This window comes from Carassius carassius, chromosome 10 (genome assembly GCF_963082965.1).
Source record: "Carassius carassius chromosome 10, fCarCar2.1, whole genome shotgun sequence".
NCBI lineage: Eukaryota > Metazoa > Chordata > Actinopteri > Cypriniformes > Cyprinidae > Carassius > Carassius carassius.
This window is the reverse complement of record NC_081764.1, coordinates 9,290,303-9,310,912: the sequence shown is the minus strand read 5'-3', so window position 1 is coordinate 9,310,912 and position 20,610 is coordinate 9,290,303. Positions and strand designations below refer to the sequence as shown.

Here is a 20,610-nt window from a genome sequence, read left to right as displayed (position 1 = left end):
CCAGCTTCAATTAAACATCCAGGTTACTGTTTAGTAGGTTACATTTTCATAGGCAGGCTGGTTGGGAAAGAGCACAGCATTCTCAGAATAAGATGAAATTCATTATGAACACAAGAGAGAGAAAGAGTAATTTTGTGATGGTTTAATGCAATACAAGTGTATTGTTTTGCACTACTATTAATTGGTAAAATAACAGAAATCATGAAATGTAGTGTCATTGTTTTGTATGTGTTGAACCAGACAGTTGATGAGTGTTATCTGTTAATGCCGTTATTGTGGAACTTTGATGGGTCCCTTTTTCCAAAACTGCCAAAAAGTCATTATTTTCTTTGAATTAGTACTAAACATTTGTACTAGCATTTTATAAAGTATATGGATATTTTTAATGGGAAATATATTCAAATTTTTAATATCCATGTCTTTATGTATATTTGTCTGTACATGCACAGTGTTGTCTGATTGCAATTACCTTATAGTTGGACATTTCAAAGATGAATGCATGATTACAAACAGCTCAAATAATTTTTACTCGTCCTTTAACATGTCATATGAACATAGTCAACTCGGCTCTTTTCATCAGTACATTTTCTTTTAGTAATAAATTCATTCGTTTTTTGTAAGCATATTTTCTTGAGGCTGTTTCATATACACTTAATACACTGACACAGGTCTTTGCTTATGTGTGATAGAAATATTTGACACTCAGAATCAGTCATATTTTTCTGGCACTTTCTGATACCTCCTTAACTTCCAACTATATTTTATGTGCAAATTTATATTCTTCATGAAATGTGCTCAAATCTGTTTCTTCACTGAAAACTATATTAATTATTATTATTCAAAAATTTTTTTAAAGCTTTGGCTGCATGATGTTTTCATATGTAATAGATGCATCTAGAGTGATTATCATTGAAAATGTTTTTTATATGTACACTGCAAAACAGTTTACTTGTTAGTTACATAAATATGTATAGCACAGCTTGAGTCCTGAATATAACTGACGCAAAACTTACCAGTTTTTTTTTTTTTTTGGTCCATATCAAAATAATATTTAAAGCAATATATGTCTTCTAACTGAACAAGTGTTTGTATGGAAAACAACAACTAATGTTTCCTCATTTGCTTTCTATGCTTTTCTTTAACAAAATTGTCCTTTGATAAGTTATTTATTGATTGAACACCTATTTTGTAACATGAATATGTTAAACATGAAAATATCAGACTGTTAGTAAATATGGAATACAATCTAATATGTGTATTTACTAAAGTGTTTGTTGTGGATTTGTGCGAAATGAACCCTTTTCCTGTACACTGGCCCCTTGTGAGAAATCATCAGAAAGCTCTAATATTAGATTTTTATGGCTCATCCTTCTTTTACATATCGCCGCAAGTACTGGATGGCAGAGATCACACTCATGTTTGCCAGAAGAGCTGAAAAATAATATAGGGAAAAACGATCATGTTAATTTTGTGTGCTCATATTATCTGAATAAATTGCCTAATTTAATATGTAACAGCCTGGTCATTGTGTCTTATTGCAGAAATACATGGCGTTCTTACCTGCTTTTACATGTCGTTAGATTGTGGGTTGCTTGACTTCAGTACCCAAGACGCAAAAGCAATGCAAACAAGGCACATGTCTGCTTGCTTTAATGAAAAAAGGAAGCTATCTCTATCTGTAAGCAAAATTTTGCAGTGTTAGACTTGACATTTTCATATCTATTTCATCTATTTGGTCTCAAAAATGCCATTAAGATTGTACCTGCATTTGCAAAAGTTGCCCCAACATGTATATGATGTTCTGTCATTTGTCCAAGGGCCCGGTTTTCTAGGAAAAGCTCTGGAAGCTTTGACTCCGCTATAGAAGAACTTGATGATGTTCTCGTTCTATAACCATAGACTGTGTCAGCTGCCTTGGGAAAACACCCATGGCCATTCTATACCAACTCCTTCCCATTAGAAGTTTTTTCCAGGTAGTTCTCCAGCTAGTGATAAAGCACATGTTTGATGTTTCAGAAGGGCTTGTACACCTCAAAGCTCGGACTGGGGCGTTCCCGTCTTCACAATCTGACTGTATCACCTCTTCTACCTCTGGAAATTTTAGGTCTTTTATCACTGAGTGAGAAGAGGAATAGATAGGTACCAATGTTTTCTCACTCTTTGTTGAAACTTAAATGAGAAAATTGCCAACCTCAAAATCTGAGCTGAAGTCATCATAAGTCTCAGCCACAGATGAGCTCTGTGAAAAACAAAGCCAAGTTTTACTTTCTGGGATCCAAGTCTGGTATTGCTCTGCTTTGATGTCACTTCCCAAGATTTCGAAGAAAGACAGCAGACACTGATCGTCTAGAATATCAGTATTCGAAATAAAAATGGGCTGTTGTTGTTTTAGCTTTTAAAAATACATCCTGCATTTCTGCTTCTGTCTCTGAATACAAATATAGCGAGGGATCACTCTCAGGGCACAGCTTCACCATCTCATTTGATTCACTTGGCCAAGTTTCTTCTGAGTCTATGCCAGACTCAAGAAAACTTTGGGTTTGCTCTTTGTCTTCAAGGGTTTCAGGGCTAGGGTTTGCACTTGTATGAAGAGGTTTCACAAACTCATCATTGAAATCAAAGTCAGTTGAGAATTCACAGCTCGATCGGTCTGGTTCATGGTCATTCGAATGTGTGAAATAGTCTGAATCCGCTTCGTCATCTACCGGGCCAATCTTCTAAACTATCATCTTTAGGTTCCACATCACCCCTATCCGGAACATGAGCATCGATAGTGACCACAGGGCTGCTTTCTTCTGGAATTATGCTTTCTGTTAATAGAGACCTGTTATTGGCTTAGAATTGGCTATTCTAAGCTGCAAAGTATAATTTATTGTCAGGTTTATAACCAAATATGGGTCGAGTTGGACCTGAAGTCTTGGCACTGTTATAGGAGGATTGTGTCTCTTGGGAGGATTCTTCTCTATTATAAGTCTGTCTTAAGGGCTCTTGCGGTTCTGTTTTATCTTCTTCAGTATCTGAAGGAGCAGAGGGTTTAGAGGCACCCAGAATAAATCTGGGACTTTCCAACCCTGAGTCATTATTAAAGTGGCTTAAATTATCAGATGAATGTTGACATTCACAGTTAATATCTACGAATTTGTCATATTTATCACGCACAGTGCTTTCCTGATCCCAGGCAAAGGGTCACTGAGATGTGCCATCTGTTTAGGGGTTAAAAGTGAAATTAGGGAGTCGGCAGGATTTCTTTCTAATTTAGCGTCTGGCATTTATGAAATGCTTTCCTTTTTTAGAATAATAGGACAACTTGTTTTCCCCCCTTTCATCCTCAGACGATCCAGTGGGCGAAATACATTTAACATCTTAAATATGAAGTACCTTTTGAATATTGGGTGAGTCAGAAGAAAAATGTTCTTGTTTTGTCCTGTGTTGTTTGTCTCTCAGTAATTTCTTTATCTGGTTCTGTATTGTTATTTAAGGAAGAGCACTTCATCACTCCGCTATTCTGTCTAAAGTGTTAAGAAAGTGTTTTTTATTTTCCGTCTTTTTTTGGGCTCCTTTACTCTCAGGCGGACTGGGCTGTCATTTACAGTCACAAACCAACGTTCCTTCTCTTTTTTGGCCACTGGTGAACAGTCCGCCACCTCAGTTAACCTTTCTATACCATCCTTTCTCTTTTCATGCCTTATATCTTCTATAGACATTTCTCCTAATTTTTCTAAGTTTAACTTCTCAGTCGGGTTGCTGTCTTTATTAGCTTTGTTGTGACATTCACATGTAGCCCATGGTTCATTTGCTCCAGTATCCGACATCTGCTCAGTGGACCTGGTATTTGGGCTAGGATATTCAGTAAACTCTGAGCTCTTAGGTTTATGTTCTAATTTACATTCTCTTATTTGCTGTCGCTTTTGTCCTTCTACACTATCTTTTTCACAGAGTTGATCAGGGCTGGTCTGGCTGGAAAGAGAGGACAAGTGGACAGAGGTTTTGTCATCATCGGTGTCACTGAAGCCAGACTCGTCTAAGGCTGCAAGCTTGGCCTGCTGAACAGAACATTCCTCAGTGTCCGTACAGAAGCAGTCCCAGTCCTGCTCTGCTATCAGCACACTGTGGTCTAAGTCATCCATTGCAGTTGAGTGCAAAAGGTTTTTTATGACATCTGAAAAATAAATAAAAAAATACAATTATAATGTTTTTTTTTTTACCAAAATATATACACTACCATTCAGAAGTTTGGGGTCGGAATTACATTTAAAGCATCCTTGTTGAATTAAAGTATTTTTGAAAGTATTCTTTCAAAAATTAAACTAATAAAAACAATTCACTGACCCCAAACTTTTAAAGAGTAAAGTATTTTATTCAGCTGATCAGTATATATGAATAAAGTATATATATATTTTTATTTTTGGTATGTAAAAATCATCTGTCATTCATGCAAACTTTTGAGCAACAAGAGCTGAAATCGCAAGGGGTTGAATTCAAAGGCATCAAACCTTTACAGTAGAAAAAAAATTTTAAGACAAAGTATTGAGTGAAAACACAGAAACTATATTTTAAATGTGGTATACATTTTTAATGCCTTTGCATGTAAACCTAATTTAAAATTCTTGTCTGTCTGTGAAAAGTTAACATAAATGACAGATAATAACATTATCACTAATATGAGATTTTATTATGGTTGTGAGAATTTTTATTTTTAGTTACAAAATAAAAAGGTCAAACTCAGCTGATCTATATTAATCTGCTAAATTAAACTATTGTAGAAAATAAAGGGAAAAAAACTAACTATTTTTTTTTAAGTGTGATCATGTGATTAGTTAATGAATATCGAACAATTTTGACAGTGGCCATCACACAATTTTTTTTTTTTGCTTTTTAAGCAACACTGGACAGAAAACATTTCAACTGTTCAAAAAGCAAAATCTGTATTTTTTCACTAGGCCAATCAAATGCAAAAGATGAGAACCCAAACTCCTTTTCAACAAATTAAATGAGAAGTATCCTTAAAAAAAATACAGTAATATGCTTAGACTGTCTCCAAAGCTCCTGTGAGGATGATCTTGGCCTAACTGTCAGCTGACTCCAGATCAGACTGTATCGAGAGTATTCACAACAACTCACTGCAAGGTGATTTGTGGATTGAAAGATCTCAGTGAGAGGAAATAGCCTCATGAGAGCTCCATAAAACACATCAGCATGATGTGCTGTTTGGGTGACTTGCCTTTTACAAATGTGACCCTGGACCACAAAACCAGTCTTAAGTGTCAATTTTTTGAAATTGAGATTTATACATCATCTGAAGCTTTCAATTGATGTATGGTTTGTTAGGATAGGACAATATTTGGCCGAGATAAAGATATTAGAAAATCTGGAATCTGAAGGTGCAAAAAAGTCAAAATACTGAGAAAATCACCTTAGAAATTGTCCAAATTAATTCTTAGCAATGCATATTACTAATCAAAAATTAAGTTTTGATGTATTTACGGTATTACATTTACAAAATATTTTCATGGAACATAATCTTTACTTAATATCCTAATGATTTTTGGCATAAAAGAAAAATATATTTTCAATAATTTTGACCCATACAATGTTTTTTAGGGTGTTGCTAAAAATATATCCCAGCGACTAAAGACTAAATATTTTTCTTTGTCCAGTTGCTTAGAAATGACCTAGATGTGTCTCTTGATGGCAAGAATAAAATCCTGATTTTACAATCTTTAATGAGAAATGGTCTTATCTTATCTAGCTTGTGGTGCGTTTTCTTACAAACACACGTGGATGTGCATTTAGCATACAGAAAATGCATTCAGCTATACTCAGTTTTTTTTTATTTCTCAGGAGCATCAAAACTGTTGTGAAATTATTATTTGATCCAGCCATTGTCTTAATACACAAACTGAGTGTTGTTTGATTATTTAACATTAATGATACCCTGTGCATGATGTTCTTTTATACTGAGTACATGGTTAAGTGGTTCATTTTGATACAGCAGCACTAGTACAAATAGCATAGGCCAATGGAAAATAGTTCCAACCCCAAAACTCCTCTTTGTAGTTCCACAAAGTTCTAGCTCCACAGAATCTGCATAGTCAAATTTATTTTCAACATCTCATCTCTTATATATTTTTCCTACCTTCAGTTGTCAATTATGCTTTCAAAACACTTCAATGTTGATCCGACGCTGCCATGGCAGGCCTTCCAAAACCCCACTGCCCTTGCGATGGGAGAGAGGAGCCCTGCGTCCAGGTCTGTTATAAATAGAGATATGTGTCTGATCACATGGATCATGTGTGTGTGTGTGTGTGTGTGTGTCTGTCCTGCATTCTGAGAGGGCAATTCCGTTTCACATTTATAAATAGGGTTTCTCCGGGGAGATGGTACAAATCTGTCACTGATCAGCTAAGCTGCTATTCAGTAAAGGGTTAAATCCTAAAACAACATGCTGGATGGAAAATCCTTCGCTTTTATGGTTTAACAGAAGTTATAGGATCAATAGCCACTTATCTGTGGTAATAAAAGTCTGATAGTGTTATATAGTGTTATGAAGTATTACTGTAAATATGATAAAAGAATGTTATATTTAGTTAAAAGAGACGTTTACCAAAAACAACGGAAAAATGGCCAATAATTAATCTGCAATAAATTAAATTATTTGATAAGCTCATTTAGTAGTGAAAATATACCAAAATTGGTAGAGCATTGGTAGAGCAAGGTTGGGGGTTCGATTCCCCAGAAACACATGATAGGTAAAAACTGATAGCCTGAATGCACTGTAAGTCGCTTTGGATAAAAGTGTCTGCTAAATGCATACATTTAATTTAATTTAATTTAAAATAGATATAGTGTGACACATTGAATAAAAAGAAATGCAAATGTTTTATATTTTACAAAATATATTTTCGTAATACAATCATTTAAAAAACTCAGTTAATATACATGGTTAATCAATAATAATAATGATAATAAGCAATAAGCATACAGCATACAACAACAATAATAATAATAATAAATTGCAGGCGTATCGTTTTACAGAATGTGCAAAGAGCATTTAAGGGGTTCCAGCCAAAGCAAGCAGAATCCTATTAAAAAGTCTAAATTATACTATTTTTTCCTAGTGTTTATTTGTTTTAGACACAGAAAATTGTATATATTTACAGTGGCATTTAGGAAGTATGTGATATGGCAATGAAAGTTCATGGTAATGACAAAACAAATATTGAGTTAGTAGGAGAAAGTAGCACTTTAAGCAATACTGGTTTGCTGTCATATGAAGCTGTAAAGGTTGTGGCTGCGTTTTCAGCTTATCAGCCATGTTTTTAGACTGATGCCAATCCAACCTGAATGTCATTTGCTATTCATGAACTTCAAAATGATTTTTGGGTTTGAATAAAAACTTCTTGTATCCACCTGTGTGTCTTATGTACCCACTGTAGGTCTGGGAGCAGTGAGTGTAGCTGGAATACCTGAAGATTCTCCGAAGCATTCTGACATGGAGTTTGAGATGATAAAGCACTGGAGAGGCCATAATATAACAAAGAAGATGACAAGAAGCACTATGATGAAAAGCACAAGCCTCTTCCAGTTCCCATAAAAACCTAGGAATCGCAGCAGCTTGTGTCCACATCCCTCTCTTGTCTCCTCTCTCCTCGGTGTCTCCTCTGATTTATGCTCGCCAATGTCAATGCAGATGCAGTTGGGGATCATTGGGTTTGAGTAGCACAGCCTCTTTCCATCTAGGAAAACATTCTCCAGTTGTTGCTGGTCGCCAGGAAGTTGGCCCAAAACTACCTGGCTAGTGGCTAGATCTGGTGTACCATGCTCAGGCACGGATGTTGGCTGCCGACAAAGAGGGCAGGTGATCTGGGTACCTTCCTGCTCTGGTGAAATAGCCACAAAGCGAGACAGACATTCCAGACAGAATGTATGGGTACATTCAAGAAGCTTTGGTGTCTTGAAGGTGTTGTCATATGCACAAAAGCAGATTGAACACTCTGGACCGGCATCCCAGGCATTGTCCTGATCATCACCGGAAGCCACTTGTGTCATGTGTTGGTGCCGTATTGAATTGGTACGTGATGCTGTGGATACTACAGGGTCCTCCATCCTGTTGTGTGATCAGAAGAAAATCTGAAATGCAAAATGAATCCTTCAAGTTATTCAGTGGCACAATGATTACTTAAAAAAAGATACGTATGCTCTACACTACAAAAAAATAAATAAATCCACTCAGAAAATGCTAGTTAATTTCACAAATAATTACAAAGGAACAAATAACATGAAATTAAATGTAAAATTTGAAATAAAAAGAAAAACTGAATTTATATTTTAAACATACTTCAATAATGTTTGTTTCATTTACATATATATTTTTAAGTAAATCCATTTATGAGTTAAAGTATGGCAATATATGATTAAAAAAACTCAAAATATATGGCTGATGCCCTGCTAAATATATATATACATATATATATATATATATTTAACTGAATTAAAATCTTAATGCTAAACTTTTCTTTATGTAACTGAATGAATAGGAAAAGAGCAGGATCCTTTTTTAATTTTATAATCCTAAATGGTTAAATGGTAAGCTAGCAGTATCTGACATCAAATGACCACCACATGTAAATGTGATTGCTATGAGCATCACACAGTGCTGTATTTGATATATGTATATGCAAGTGATGCTGAGACAAAAAATATGCAAATATCTAAAAAGCAATCATGAAAGGAATATGTATTGCAAACTATTTCAGACAAGGACTGCCATGGTGCATATCATCTTACATTTTAATCAGCATCACATATACTTGTTCATCATTTTTACATTTATTGTACTGTGACTAAACAAGAGTACACATCTCCAATGTGGATCAAAGGATTTCCCTTTCATTCAAAATCTGAAATGAAATGAACCTAATAATCACCCTAAGCTTGTTCAATTGCCCAACAAATGCTAATATTAACAGTTGCTAAATTTGCTGTTGTTTCATAGTAACTCAAAAAAAAAAAAGTTGCTGATCAAAGATAGATTTATCTATCTATTTATTTTTAATGTTTGTTGGGGCAATGTAACCCCCCCCCAAAAAAAAAAAGGATTACCTTATTACCTTAAAAGTGCAAGACTATATTCTTTTTTTATCTCGTAGATGCTTGCTTCTTCCTCTTGTAGATGGTTTCAGATATGGCTGAAAGGTTTGAAAAGTTCCCAAAACAATTATTTAAATGCCTGACTTTCTCCTGTCTGTCCTGGTCTTCCAGTAAAGTGTCACCTGCTCTTCAGAACTCTGAATGATACTTCTGAGCTGTGACTCAAGTGAGCATAAATCATTACCTTGTTCTCCCTCTCTCTCTCTCTCTCTCTGATCCTCAACCACTCCTTCACACATACACTGTCTGATACACATACATGTGCCAACTATGGAAAAGCAGGAGTGGTGACAAAGAGAAGGAAGTAGGAACTGATTTCCCGATAGTATTAGGTTACACTTTGTCATTGAATACCTTAGTTAACATAAGAATGACAAAGCATAGCAAGTGACTAAGCTTTAACACAACTTATAAAGTACATTCATTTCAAGCATTGTGAATTATTAAGATTTTAATAGTTTCAGCTGGAGAGACACTTAAACTGAATATTTTGTATAAGATATAAATGCGTTTGTTTTTAAAGTGGTACTTTACCCCAAAAATGAAAATTCTGTCATTGTTTAAGCAGCCTAAAGTTATTCATAACTTGTACGAGTTTTATTCCTCTGTTAATATATTTTCAAGAATGATGGTAAACAAAAACAGTTGACAATAGCCACTGACTTCCAAAGTTCTCAAAGTATGAGAAAAATAAATAAATAAATATATACCGCGTGTGTGTGTGTGTGTATATATATATATATATATATATATATATATATATATCAATGGCTGCTGTCAATTGTTTGGTTCTTTAAAATATATTCTTTTGTGTTCAATAAAAGAAAAAAACTCGTACAGGTTTGGAAAATCTTATGTTAGTAAATGATCACGTTAGTTTCATTTTTTGGTAAACTATCCCTTTAAAATAAATAGAATTTTCTAAAAAAAAAAAAAAAAAAAATTGTGTTGATAAACTACAACATTCTGCATGTTTATTATTATTCATCTGGTTTCACAAAAACGATGCTTACGGGAAATGATAAGATAAGGTTTTGTTATTCACATTACACGCATAATAAAACCATAATAAGAAATTGGTCATAAATTCAAACCATTTTCAAAGTCACATGACGTTTGAATATATAACCACTCTCTCTCACCTGGAGATAAGCGGCCAGGTATAAGGAAAATGGTTGGGATGTGTTTACATGTGCAACAACAGTCAGGTTTTTTTTTCTTTTTCTTTCACAAGTCTCACTGAGGGTGTATGCACAGTGACTTGTGTTTTCAGTATAGTGTGCCAACTACTGTTGCGACTTCACTTTTACTGAACGCTTTAAACAATCCCTTATAAATGTGTATATTTGCAATTGTATTAAATAGTGAGACATGATAAAAATCACATAGAGGATTGAGGTAATGGAAATACAGTAATGTCGTACTTGCTCCATTCTGATCTACTGTCTTATAAGGAAGTGCTTTTAATATTTTAGGTAAATGGGATCAAAGTCCCTCCATCTGTTTACCAAAGACTGACGTAAACTGGTGACTGGTGACATTCACAGGAGCGGTTTCCTGAGCACAAGGATAGTTACTGTAAGTTTGATTATGTGAAACTCCAACCTAATATTTGACCATTTTAATAATTGTTCTACAGATGACAATGCAATGATAGCACTAGCCAGCAATTAAAATGCTAAAGAGTTTCATAAGCACCACTCTCAACCACTTATAAATGATATTTTATGATATAAAGTTTTTATTTTTATTTTTTAAATACAAGTCAATGGTTTCTCATAAATCAAAATATTTTTTTATTTCTGTAAACACTGAAATCTTCATCAAATATAATTCAATATGTGATTAATACTCTGTCAGGACATCAACATACAAAAAAAAAGTTAATAATCAACACCCATCGAAATGTAATTCATATACAAAATCTATTGAAATGCTTTCCAGTTGCTGCACAACAGCCAATAAAATGACATGAGAAATAAGTTGAATTTAAACCATTATCACAGATGTATCCCCATGAAACCACATCATTTACCTCCACCTTAAGTAAACAATCCTTGCTTTCGGTAATCCAGCATACTAAAGATTTTAAACTTTACAATAAAAATGTTCAAATAAATACCCTTCCTAAAATGAAATAGAAAAGGTGTAGAAAAACCATAATAATACTTTAAATAAACAGAACCATTATTACAAATGAGAAAACCTAAAAACTACACCGAAAATCATCAATATATATATATAGGCATAGGGGATGATATGGAATTTTAAAGGCCGCTATTTGCAATAACATCTACTAAAATAAAATAAAGTAAAACAAAGGTAACTGACTTCTCCAGTCTCCTTATATAGAAATACCAGTGTATTACTCCTTTTATAACACTACAGTGATAAAGCATTTTGTTTTGTCCAACCAAGAAACAAGATAAATTTAATAAGTTCTTTCAGAATTTGACATTCTAATTTTGTATAAAATTTCCAAAATCAAAAATGGTGACTGTAGGTCTTCATTCATTAGCATGATCACTTAATGGCACTTTGTCTTATACAATGGAAAGATGGGATAAATAGTTCTGTGTTTGGCAACAATTCTTTGCTTGTATATTGTGTATTTATAGCAAGTTTGCAACTTTAAGGCCTAGCAAATTTTAATTTATCATTATTTACGATCTTCAATGGAGTTTTAGAGCATGGATTTACAGCAACCAATATATTCACAATAGCTATGGCTCTCACATATGTGAAATTATTCCAAAGATTCCTGAAGAGAAAAGACAAGAGATACCTTGGTCTCTGAAATTTCTAACTCAAAAAGAGCAGCACTGAGGATGTAGTAGACTCTACTCATGATGAGATTAGTTACTCCTGTGGGTTAGATGCTGTTTTCTGTTAATTCTATGTTATTTTATATATAAGAACTTAGTGTGGGAGTACTTTAAATACTAGGGTATTTTATACATCATTAATACGTGCTAATGGAATTTGTGGAGATGGTATAGGTTTCATAGAAAATATATTTGTGTATACAGTTACAAAACAATGATTTCAACTGAATATGCGAATGTCTTCTTCATTTTTTTACTTTGTGAAGTGGGAGGAGCTGGTAGTGTGCAAACATGACTAACTCCGGAAGTCTTGTTTTGGATCCTAGTTACAATGTCACAAGATTCAAAAGTTCAATATCACACAAAAATACTGCTAATAAATATAAACATTACAAAATTCTTTCCAAAACAACTTACTAGACTTAATTACAGCTTAACAATCAAAAATACTCTAGTAGTGCAACACCTGGTCTCTTAAAAAAAAAAAAAAAAAAAGGAACAGTGTATTGTGTGAAAATATATAAATAGAAATAAATAATTTGCTTCAGTGAAAAGAAAAGAAATTAAAAAAGATAAATCCTACATCAAGACATGTCCCTTCTTCATGTAGCCAACAAAGGAAAAGTTTCACAAAAAAAAGGCAATCCTATAAGAAAACAGTGCTTTGGGACAGACCCATGTTTTAAAAGGGTCCTCATAGCTGGCCCTCGAAAGCTGGTCACACATTGTATACCTTGGTTACTGCTCCCGTCGCCACAGTAGCACTGCTGGATGCTGATGATGGCCTCTCCCTCCTAACATATCTTGGCTTGCGGACTGTAGATGATTTAACAAACAAACAAATTAATGAATGAATGAATAAATGAATAAATATATGTATATGTATGTATGTATATATATATATATATATATATATATATATATATATATATATATATATATATATATATATATATATGAATGAGATATATATTTTCCTAAAAGTTTTTACAATCAGATATTCCCAATAGATGTTTTGAAATGTAGCACAGTAGTAATTAGGACGCACCACCAATTTGAACCACTAAATTCAAAATACAGATTATGTAGTTCAAATTTCTCCTACCTGAAGATGTAGTTTCTGGAATCATGACAGCCTTAGAGGAAAAATTAACAAGTTAATACTTTGGTATCCACACAATGTTGCGTTTGTTCATAGAACAAAAAAAATATTTAGACAAAAACAAAAAAGGAAATTGATTATAGATATCTTACCCTCTCACTTGGTTGGAATATAAAATCTGATAAAAGAAAATTACATAATTTTACAATCCCCCCCATAACTAATTTTGAATTAAAACACCTCCAATAATAATAACAACAATTAATATATACATACATAAAATATTCAACACAGTTGGGTAAACAAAGTTAACCAAAGCTTTAACCGATTACATATTTAAGGCTTTTAAGACTTTTTTTTTTACCCTTGTTGCGGCTGTAGAAGACACCAGGGAGGCGGTTGGAACGCTTCAGGTAAAAGAAAGATGCAACCGAGAGGATGAGACACAGGCTGATCAGAAGAGTTCCTAGAAGGACAGAAGCTGCTACACCTGGACCACCTGCCATTACAGACACAACGCACAAAAGATGAGATTACGGAGTGCAATTCAATAGAGAAAAAAAGGTTTTAAAGATGCCTACATAACTATTATTATGGTAGTTACTTACCAATCACTGAGAATAAAGGTACTAGAATATGACTAGTCCTTGCTAGAAGGAGAATTAAAAACAAACAATGAAATTGCTAAAAAGATTTTAAAAAACTAAATACATCACAAACAACCCATATAATGTTGCAAGGAATAATTCACCAAAAAAAATGAACATTTGCTGAAAATGTACTTACTGAAAATAGCTCTTCATCAGGTAAAAAAGCCCATTATGTTTTCCTCTCATATTAATACCCACCAACATATTTGTTCAGAACTGAACTTTTTTTGTGGATTTTTGTGACGTTTTCATCAGCTGTTTATATCAACTCATATATTGCAGAAGATCCATTGGTGAGCAAGTGATGTAATGCTAAATTTCTGCAAATCTGTTCTGATGAAGAAACAAGCTCATTTACATCTTGAATGGCCTGTGGGTGATTACATTTTTGAGATTTTTTTATTTTTTTGGTGAACTATTCCTCAAACAACAAAAAATCTAACAACTCTCAAATTGCAGCTTAAACATTTCAATAAAGCATGATAGAGGAATGGTGCATGCATGTGCACAAAGTGTGTTTACTTTTTAAAATACATTATAAGCAATCTTTCAGACTGTACAGATGCTAATTAATGACCATGTCACAGCACTCACTATTGTTCAGTAAAGATGAATTCCCCTGCTCCGTTGAATCGCAGGAAACACAAAAAGTTGTACTGTTCTCCTGAACTAGAAGGAGTCCTAGAGGAGGATTCAAGGTTACAAAATATATATAAATCATACCAAATGTCCATGTCATTTCTCAGGAACAAAATGTGCCCTTAAAAATATGAATATGCTCATGTTGTGTATAAAAAAAGGACATTTGTTTGCAGCTCTGTTTAAATTTAACTAAATTTATATTATTTAAGAAACATACCAGGATCACAGAGTGTAATATTCACACAGGTTTCATTCATTCTCTTTATTCTTTCACAACAGTCATTGGAGTTTTCTAGCAGCGCCTGAAACACATACATAAACAAAAGGCATCAAGAATGGAATCGATCTTGAATTTAGTTTTAGAGAATGGATTTAAAGCAACCAATGTATTCACAATAGTTATGGCTCTCACATACTGAGAGTTGTGTGAAATTATACCTTGGTCTCTGGGATTTCTAACACAAAAAGAGCAGCACTGAGGATGTAGTAGACTCTACTCATGATGAGATTAGTTACTCCTGTGGGTTAGATGGAGTCAATATGGATCTGAAGACCTCTATGTTTATGTTCTAAAATGCCCCAACTGGAGGTATGCTGTTTTCTGTTAAATCTAGCATGTCATTTTATATATTTAAATGAAAACGTAGGGTGGGGCCATCAGGGGTTTCTGTGGACATTATACCCATCACCTCAAGACTGGCCCCTTCCTAGACGTTTAATTCTACAATCTGATTATTCACGCTTTATTTTATTATTTTGGTCGGTGGCTGTATATTCTGTAAAGAAGCACAATTTAACACCAGTTATAAAGACGCACGGTATAAAGAAAAAAAAAAGCTAACGTTACCCCACCAAACAAGTTCTTCAACAGTCTATTTACTAAGCAGCTGGCTAATTACTTTAGCTTGCTGTGTGGATAACTAGGATGTCATAATACAAAACAATCTATAAATAAAAGAGAAGCCATGACTGTTTCGTTTACCGTAGACATAATTCAGATTTTATGATAATAAACACGTGAACTTACCTGTGAAACGCAATGTGTCAGAAATCTGTAGTCAACGGCACTTCACTTCCTGATTAATAAAATGCACTGCCAAAATACAAGTCTTTTACTGTTGTAGCTTTGCTGTCATTAGATAGCGTTTATTATATAACCACTATTAGAACATTTTTATTATTAATTTATGCTCAGGCTGTGATGTGAATTCTAGTAACTAATGTATGAAAGAAATCTCAGAAGTCAATATCGTTGTACGATTAGAGATTTTATTTATCGTTGTGGCATTTGAAGCATTTAAAGAGTTTCTACTGAAAACATATAGGCGTATTATAAAAAAATAATAAATTAATGGTCACGAGACTTTTTATTATGAAGACACTAGAGTTTTCGTAGTTTTGGTTGCTAGGATACAGTTTAGTCTCAACAACGACGATTTATGGTGAACCATACCATAGATATACATAATAAAGGCCTTTATTATGTAACGTTATATATCTATGAACCACACTGCTTTTATACGCAGAAAGATGTTATTGCAGTAAGTACGATTGTTTAACAAGATCAGTAACCTCTAGAGTAGTGGTGAAATTTTCACGAATCCACACTATACCACCGCACTAAGCTTTTAAATGCCACAAGCATATAAATATTAGTTTTAGCTACATGAGACACTGTACAATGCCTTCATAATGTCATTACAAACACGCAATTTAATAAACTGCATTGTAAAGTTTATGTTGTTTATGTTGTACATAAGCGCAATTGTGTTGAACCTAAGTTGTCTGTCTGAAATAAAATAAACTAAACTAAAACTAAAAAAACTAAAGTGAAAATAAATCACTGAATGTATGAAAAAAGCATACATACTAAAATGAAATTATATATTATTATTATAATTATATATAAATTATAAGTATTTAAATAGCGCCATCTAGCGATCTTTCCAGGGCTAGGTGCGTGGTCTATTTAAATTCAGTAGCATGGGAAAACATAACTGCCAGGCCAGCATCAGCGAGCACCATAATTTACATCACGTTACGTTGCTTTAGAATCATTACTGCATATCAAACAAGTAACGTTAAGGTAAGTATCATTTCTTTAAACATTAATTTCTTCTTTAGCTCCGCCATGATGACGGCAGTCGCGAGAAAATTCATTTTTAACACTTGGCGTTTGCTCAGATAAATTCTAGATAGAATATATATATATATATATATATATATATATATATATATATATATATATATATATATATATACAAAAATCATTGTTTAAATCAATAATTAACGGTTAACACAGATAAGTGTTTTGTGATTTCATGTTTATTATTTCTAGTGGAAATAAATGTGTTGACATTCAAAGCCTGGATATGAAGCCTAATATCTGGAATATAAAGGAGATGTTGAACATCCTCGCAACTCTTGGGTAATTTATGTCCCTTAAATTAATTCTTTACTTGAGAATTTGTCAGGAAACATTTACTATTATTTACACTTAACCAATTAATTACCTTGAAATATGGCCTAATAACATAGTGTTTAATATTGATGTTTATTCTGCGCTCTATTCGTAAAAGAGGGATAAACAATGATAAGGGTCCGGGAACCAGTGACTACTCCAGCCTGAGTGACTCCCAGTTTCTGTTGGGCTCTCAGATGTGGCCTGCATTGCCATGTTTTGTTTGGTATAATATAATGAACATGTTCTTGATTGTTTTGTTTTTTCCTGGTCAACAAACCTTTAATAAATGAAAATTAATGTGACATTGTTGTAAACGAGTCTAAAAATTTATTCATATTAATTCCAAATTGTCTAAATCCTCTACAGATGAAGGAAATTATGGTGTCCGGGAGTTACAGTTCTAAACCTTTTTCGGTGGTGATGGCAAAATCTCAAACTTCACTGGTGGCAAATTTGTTGCCATGTTGGACAGATATGAGGAGGAGAAAAGAAAAGCCAAAGAAAAACATGAAAGGTAGTCAGTCTATTCTTGATCCTTGTGCAATGAAAAACTAACTTTCCTTTTATCTGTTTTTAAGTTTCCTATTGCAGTTTTTCACATAGCTCTGATTCTGTCCTGACACATTGTTTAATATATATTTTATTCCCTTTTTAGGGAAATTCTCACTCATGGAATTCTACAATTGCAGAAAACTCTGGAAAATGTAAGTATTGTACTTAAGGCACTCATGCATCTTTAACACATTTAGAATGTTTATATTGCACAAAGTCATGGTTTTAATACTACTGGACTTTGACTTACATTTTTCCTTTTAGACCAGAGAGACTTTGTTAAATCACATTGGATACATTTTCCAAAACAAGTATGTTTTGCTTATGCTTATAACTAAAAATAACAGGTAGCCCATGCTGCCACCCTAAATTCCATAAATACCTCATCATCAAAGATAATTGTTGATCATATAATAGCAGATACATATTTTAAAAGTATTTTCAGTGTTGTAGCTGTTATTTATAAGACTAAGACATTATTTTGTCTATTGCAGTTAAAGGTTATTTAAACAGTGTGAACGTAGGTATAACATGTCAGTTTGAGACTCTGCAGAGCCAAACACTAAAAAAAAAATGGCAGACAGGGAAGCCAAGGTAAGGACTGCATATGCGGTATAACAGATGCAAAGCTAATACTAATGTATTTTATACTGGCCTTTGTAGTAAAGCTACATTTATTTTCTATTAAATAGAACAGTCTGGCTGCAAAAGAGTTGAGCTCAAGCATGTTTAACCTCCAACGGGATCTGAAGCATCTGAAAGCAGAGCAGAGCAAGGAACAGGACATGCTGGGAAATATTCTGTCTCAACTTAGCACTTTGTTTTCTATTCAGAAGCCGATGACAGGACCTGGCACTGCTAGAATGACTGACAGTGAGGTCCGGACATCACCTGGTTTATTAGAGAGGTTCTGTGTCATGTGAGCTGAAAAACACCACAAGAGCCAGATGATATGCATCACGCCTGTCATTTATTCAGGAAAAGCAGTAGAACAGAACCAGTGTCCACTTACAACACAGAAGACACAAAACAGAAATGCACATGCTCTGCTTGTAGATAGACAGCAGTCACAGATGATGTTTCACCTGATACTTCGCAGATATTATGGTGCGAACAATTACTTGAGACCAGACCTTCAAGCCCACATGTGGATGTTCAAATCACTGGATCCATTGAGGACAATGGAGGACAGTATGTAGATAGACATCTGGAGCCTGAAAAACCATTGTATGGGAGAGAGAACTGATCTGTCACTGATGCAATACCACCTCTGAAAGTACGTAGGAGGCGCCAAAAACCACTGAATTATAGGGGGAAAAAGAGAGCCTTTGTTCTCCCACAGAGACAGCTGGTTAGAAAAAAAGGAGCGATGAAGTTCTCAAAGTACAGCCAGCATAATGTAGACCTTCAGTGTGAACAAAAAGACAGAGTACCTTTGGCTTCTCTTTGTGACAACTGGAAAATGACCCACAAGTCTACTGCAGAGAATCCCTTAAAACTACAGCAGCAAGCCACTGTAGCACCAGTCAGTATGTGTGTAGCTGAACAACCACTAAACCGCTTCAGTTTGTGGTCTGAAGACACAGACAGCTCCTAAATTATGATGGAATACAAGATGGCTGAATGGGAAAATGTGGTGCCTGAACCTAAAACTAGTGTCATAGGAGCAGAAGGTGGCCTCTGGCAGCTTTTTGACTTTACTAATGACTCAGAATGAGATGCAGAATTCTTCAGTATTGTATTCTGACTATGCTTACATTGGAGAAATTGCTTCGAGTATCTCCTATGTTCATTTTTTAAAAAGGTAGAACTTGAAATTGCCTGTGAACAAGCAAACCTTGTACTCTAACCACTTTCCTTGCTATAATAGACATTTGTTCTTCTTCTGTTGCTTGGCCTTGTCAATTCTTTTCAAAATATGACTATTATAAAAACTTAAAGTCAAATATAGGCAGACTTTACTACATCTATAATATTTTGTTCTATTTTACTTGTATCATATGACTCTAAAGCGATTACATTCAAACACATTCTGTAATTTAGGCATGTCATATTCTAAAAAATTGGCCTTGCAAATATTTAGGACAAATACAAATAATTGTACAAAATAGTTTAAAAACATATTAAACTGTTTTTAAAAACATATTAAACTATTGTTTGCAGTTGAAACTTGACAGATTTAGCTGTTAACTTTGACAAATTAACATTTTTAATAAATTGCATTCACTGCTTAAAATTACAGTACATGTACTGTATTGTGCAACTCTGCAATGTATTTTTACTTACATATTTTAGCACAGTGTCTTGGAGTGTTACTTAATCTGAGCACTAAATGATGCGAGTTTCTCATATCCTTCGGCATGTATCTTAACTCATATTATATACCTCAGCTATTGGTAATATTATCTGAAACCCCAAAATGTAAAGCATATCAAAGTTAAAATCACTAAAAAACTTGCAGCATTGTAAATCAAAATTGTTTCATAACTATTAAAGAAAGCCTTCTTCTACAGTTTTCTTACAGTTCTGTCTTGTGAATGAAAAAAAAAGCATCTTGTCTTGCAAAATCGCATGGATAGTGTTGTCATTCCTCTACCAAGTCAGCAGGAGGGGGCATGAGTCCACAAGGATTCAGATTTGCCACCAAACACACATCATAACTGTCGTGCATCAGCGCCTGCTTTGCCACCACAGTCCATACATTTTCCCAGGGATCCAACTGCAGGATGTCTTTAGTGATGGTATCGTGACGATCTTGGAAAAGAGTGGAGTACTTACAATGTTGTCTATTAGTTTAATTGAATGTAAATGAGTGTTGAATTCAATTTTGTGATTGCATGAATTTAAATTCAAGTTGAACGCTGAAGTAAATGGACTGATATTGACATTACAATATTTTACCTGCTCCTTTGTAGTATCCACAGACAAAGTTTTCCGTCAACAACACCAGCATTTGATGCATTGCTGCGAAGTGATAAGAGAGGCCATGGTAAAGGAGGACCGTCCCTCCAGAAATCCCCATCAGGGTTGTAGATCTCCACTACATTAAGACAGTGACGTGACTGGCCACACCCAATACCACCTGCAGGAGGGGACACTGAAATTTATTCATGGGCTATGCCTAGTTTTTGATATTACCTTTTTTTTCTTTCTTGAGGTGAATCTGCACCCACCAGTGGAAGACGTACTTTCCTTAAGAGATCTGGAAGGTGCCAGATCTCTATT

General features: G+C 34.1%; 2 protein-coding genes, 1 long non-coding RNA gene and 2 pseudogenes across 4 annotated transcripts; 2 read left to right on the top strand and 3 right to left on the bottom strand.

The window, feature by feature from the left end:
- Nucleotides 1-570: 570 nt before the first annotated feature.
- LOC132151721 (uncharacterized) lies at nucleotides 571-4,127 on the bottom strand (annotated as a pseudogene).
- On the bottom strand, nucleotides 3,872-9,241 carry LOC132151718 (RING finger protein 223-like). The gene is made up of 4 exons (XM_059560037.1): nucleotides 9,111-9,241; nucleotides 7,467-8,130; nucleotides 6,137-6,251; nucleotides 3,872-4,159 (listed from the first exon to the last, which is right to left on the bottom strand). The coding sequence occupies exons 2-3, from the start codon at nucleotides 8,104-8,106 to the stop codon at nucleotides 6,139-6,141; spliced, it is 753 nt and encodes a 250-aa protein (XP_059416020.1). The 5' UTR covers nucleotides 8,107-8,130; nucleotides 9,111-9,241; the 3' UTR covers nucleotides 3,872-4,159; nucleotides 6,137-6,138.
- Nucleotides 9,242-12,236: 2,995 nt separating this feature from the next.
- On the bottom strand, nucleotides 12,237-15,473 carry LOC132151719 (uncharacterized protein C1orf159-like). Of its 2 annotated transcripts, XM_059560038.1 has the most exons (9): nucleotides 15,397-15,473; nucleotides 14,808-14,887; nucleotides 14,587-14,671; nucleotides 14,322-14,408; nucleotides 13,686-13,727; nucleotides 13,442-13,576; nucleotides 13,230-13,255; nucleotides 13,081-13,111; nucleotides 12,237-12,791 (listed from the first exon to the last, which is right to left on the bottom strand). In XM_059560038.1, the coding sequence occupies exons 2-9, from the start codon at nucleotides 14,868-14,870 to the stop codon at nucleotides 12,694-12,696; spliced, it is 567 nt and encodes a 188-aa protein (XP_059416021.1). In that variant the 5' UTR covers nucleotides 14,871-14,887; nucleotides 15,397-15,473; the 3' UTR covers nucleotides 12,237-12,693. The 2 variants fall into 2 exon arrangements, with proteins under 2 accessions (XP_059416021.1, XP_059416022.1); XM_059560039.1 differs by lacking the exon at nucleotides 14,808-14,887 and having other exon boundaries at nucleotides 15,397-15,454.
- Nucleotides 15,474-16,368: 895 nt separating this feature from the next.
- Nucleotides 16,369-17,037, top strand: LOC132151713 (uncharacterized). Its single transcript, XR_009436438.1, has 3 exons — nucleotides 16,369-16,455; nucleotides 16,708-16,797; nucleotides 16,949-17,037. It is a non-coding gene; the product is annotated as an uncharacterized LOC132151713 (long non-coding RNA).
- A 646-nt stretch (nucleotides 17,038-17,683) lies between these two features.
- Nucleotides 17,684-19,108, top strand: LOC132151712 (uncharacterized; annotated as a pseudogene).
- Nucleotides 19,109-20,610: the final 1,502 nt, after the last annotated feature.

What these genes read in the sequence shown, in the direction of transcription:
- LOC132151718 (XM_059560037.1), bottom strand. Translation starts at nt 8,106, where the DNA reads ATGGAGGACCCTGTAGTATCCACAGCATCACGTACCAATTCAATACGG. An exon ending in ATGCTTCGGAGAATCTTCAG is followed by an intron (nt 6,252 to 7,466) that starts GTATTCCAGCTA and finishes TATTTATAACAG; the next exon opens with ACCTGGACGCAGGGCTCCTC.
- LOC132151719 (XM_059560038.1), bottom strand. Translation starts at nt 14,870, where the DNA reads ATGAGTAGAGTCTACTACATCCTCAGTGCTGCTCTTTTTGTGTTAGAA. An exon ending in TAGAAATCCCAGAGACCAAG is followed by an intron (nt 14,672 to 14,807) that starts GTATAATTTCAC and finishes TATGTGTTTCAG; the next exon opens with GCGCTGCTAGAAAACTCCAA. An exon ending in CTTCTACAGCCGCAACAAGG is followed by an intron (nt 13,256 to 13,441) that starts GTAAAAAAAAAA and finishes TTCTTTTATCAG; the next exon opens with ATTTTATATTCCAACCAAGT.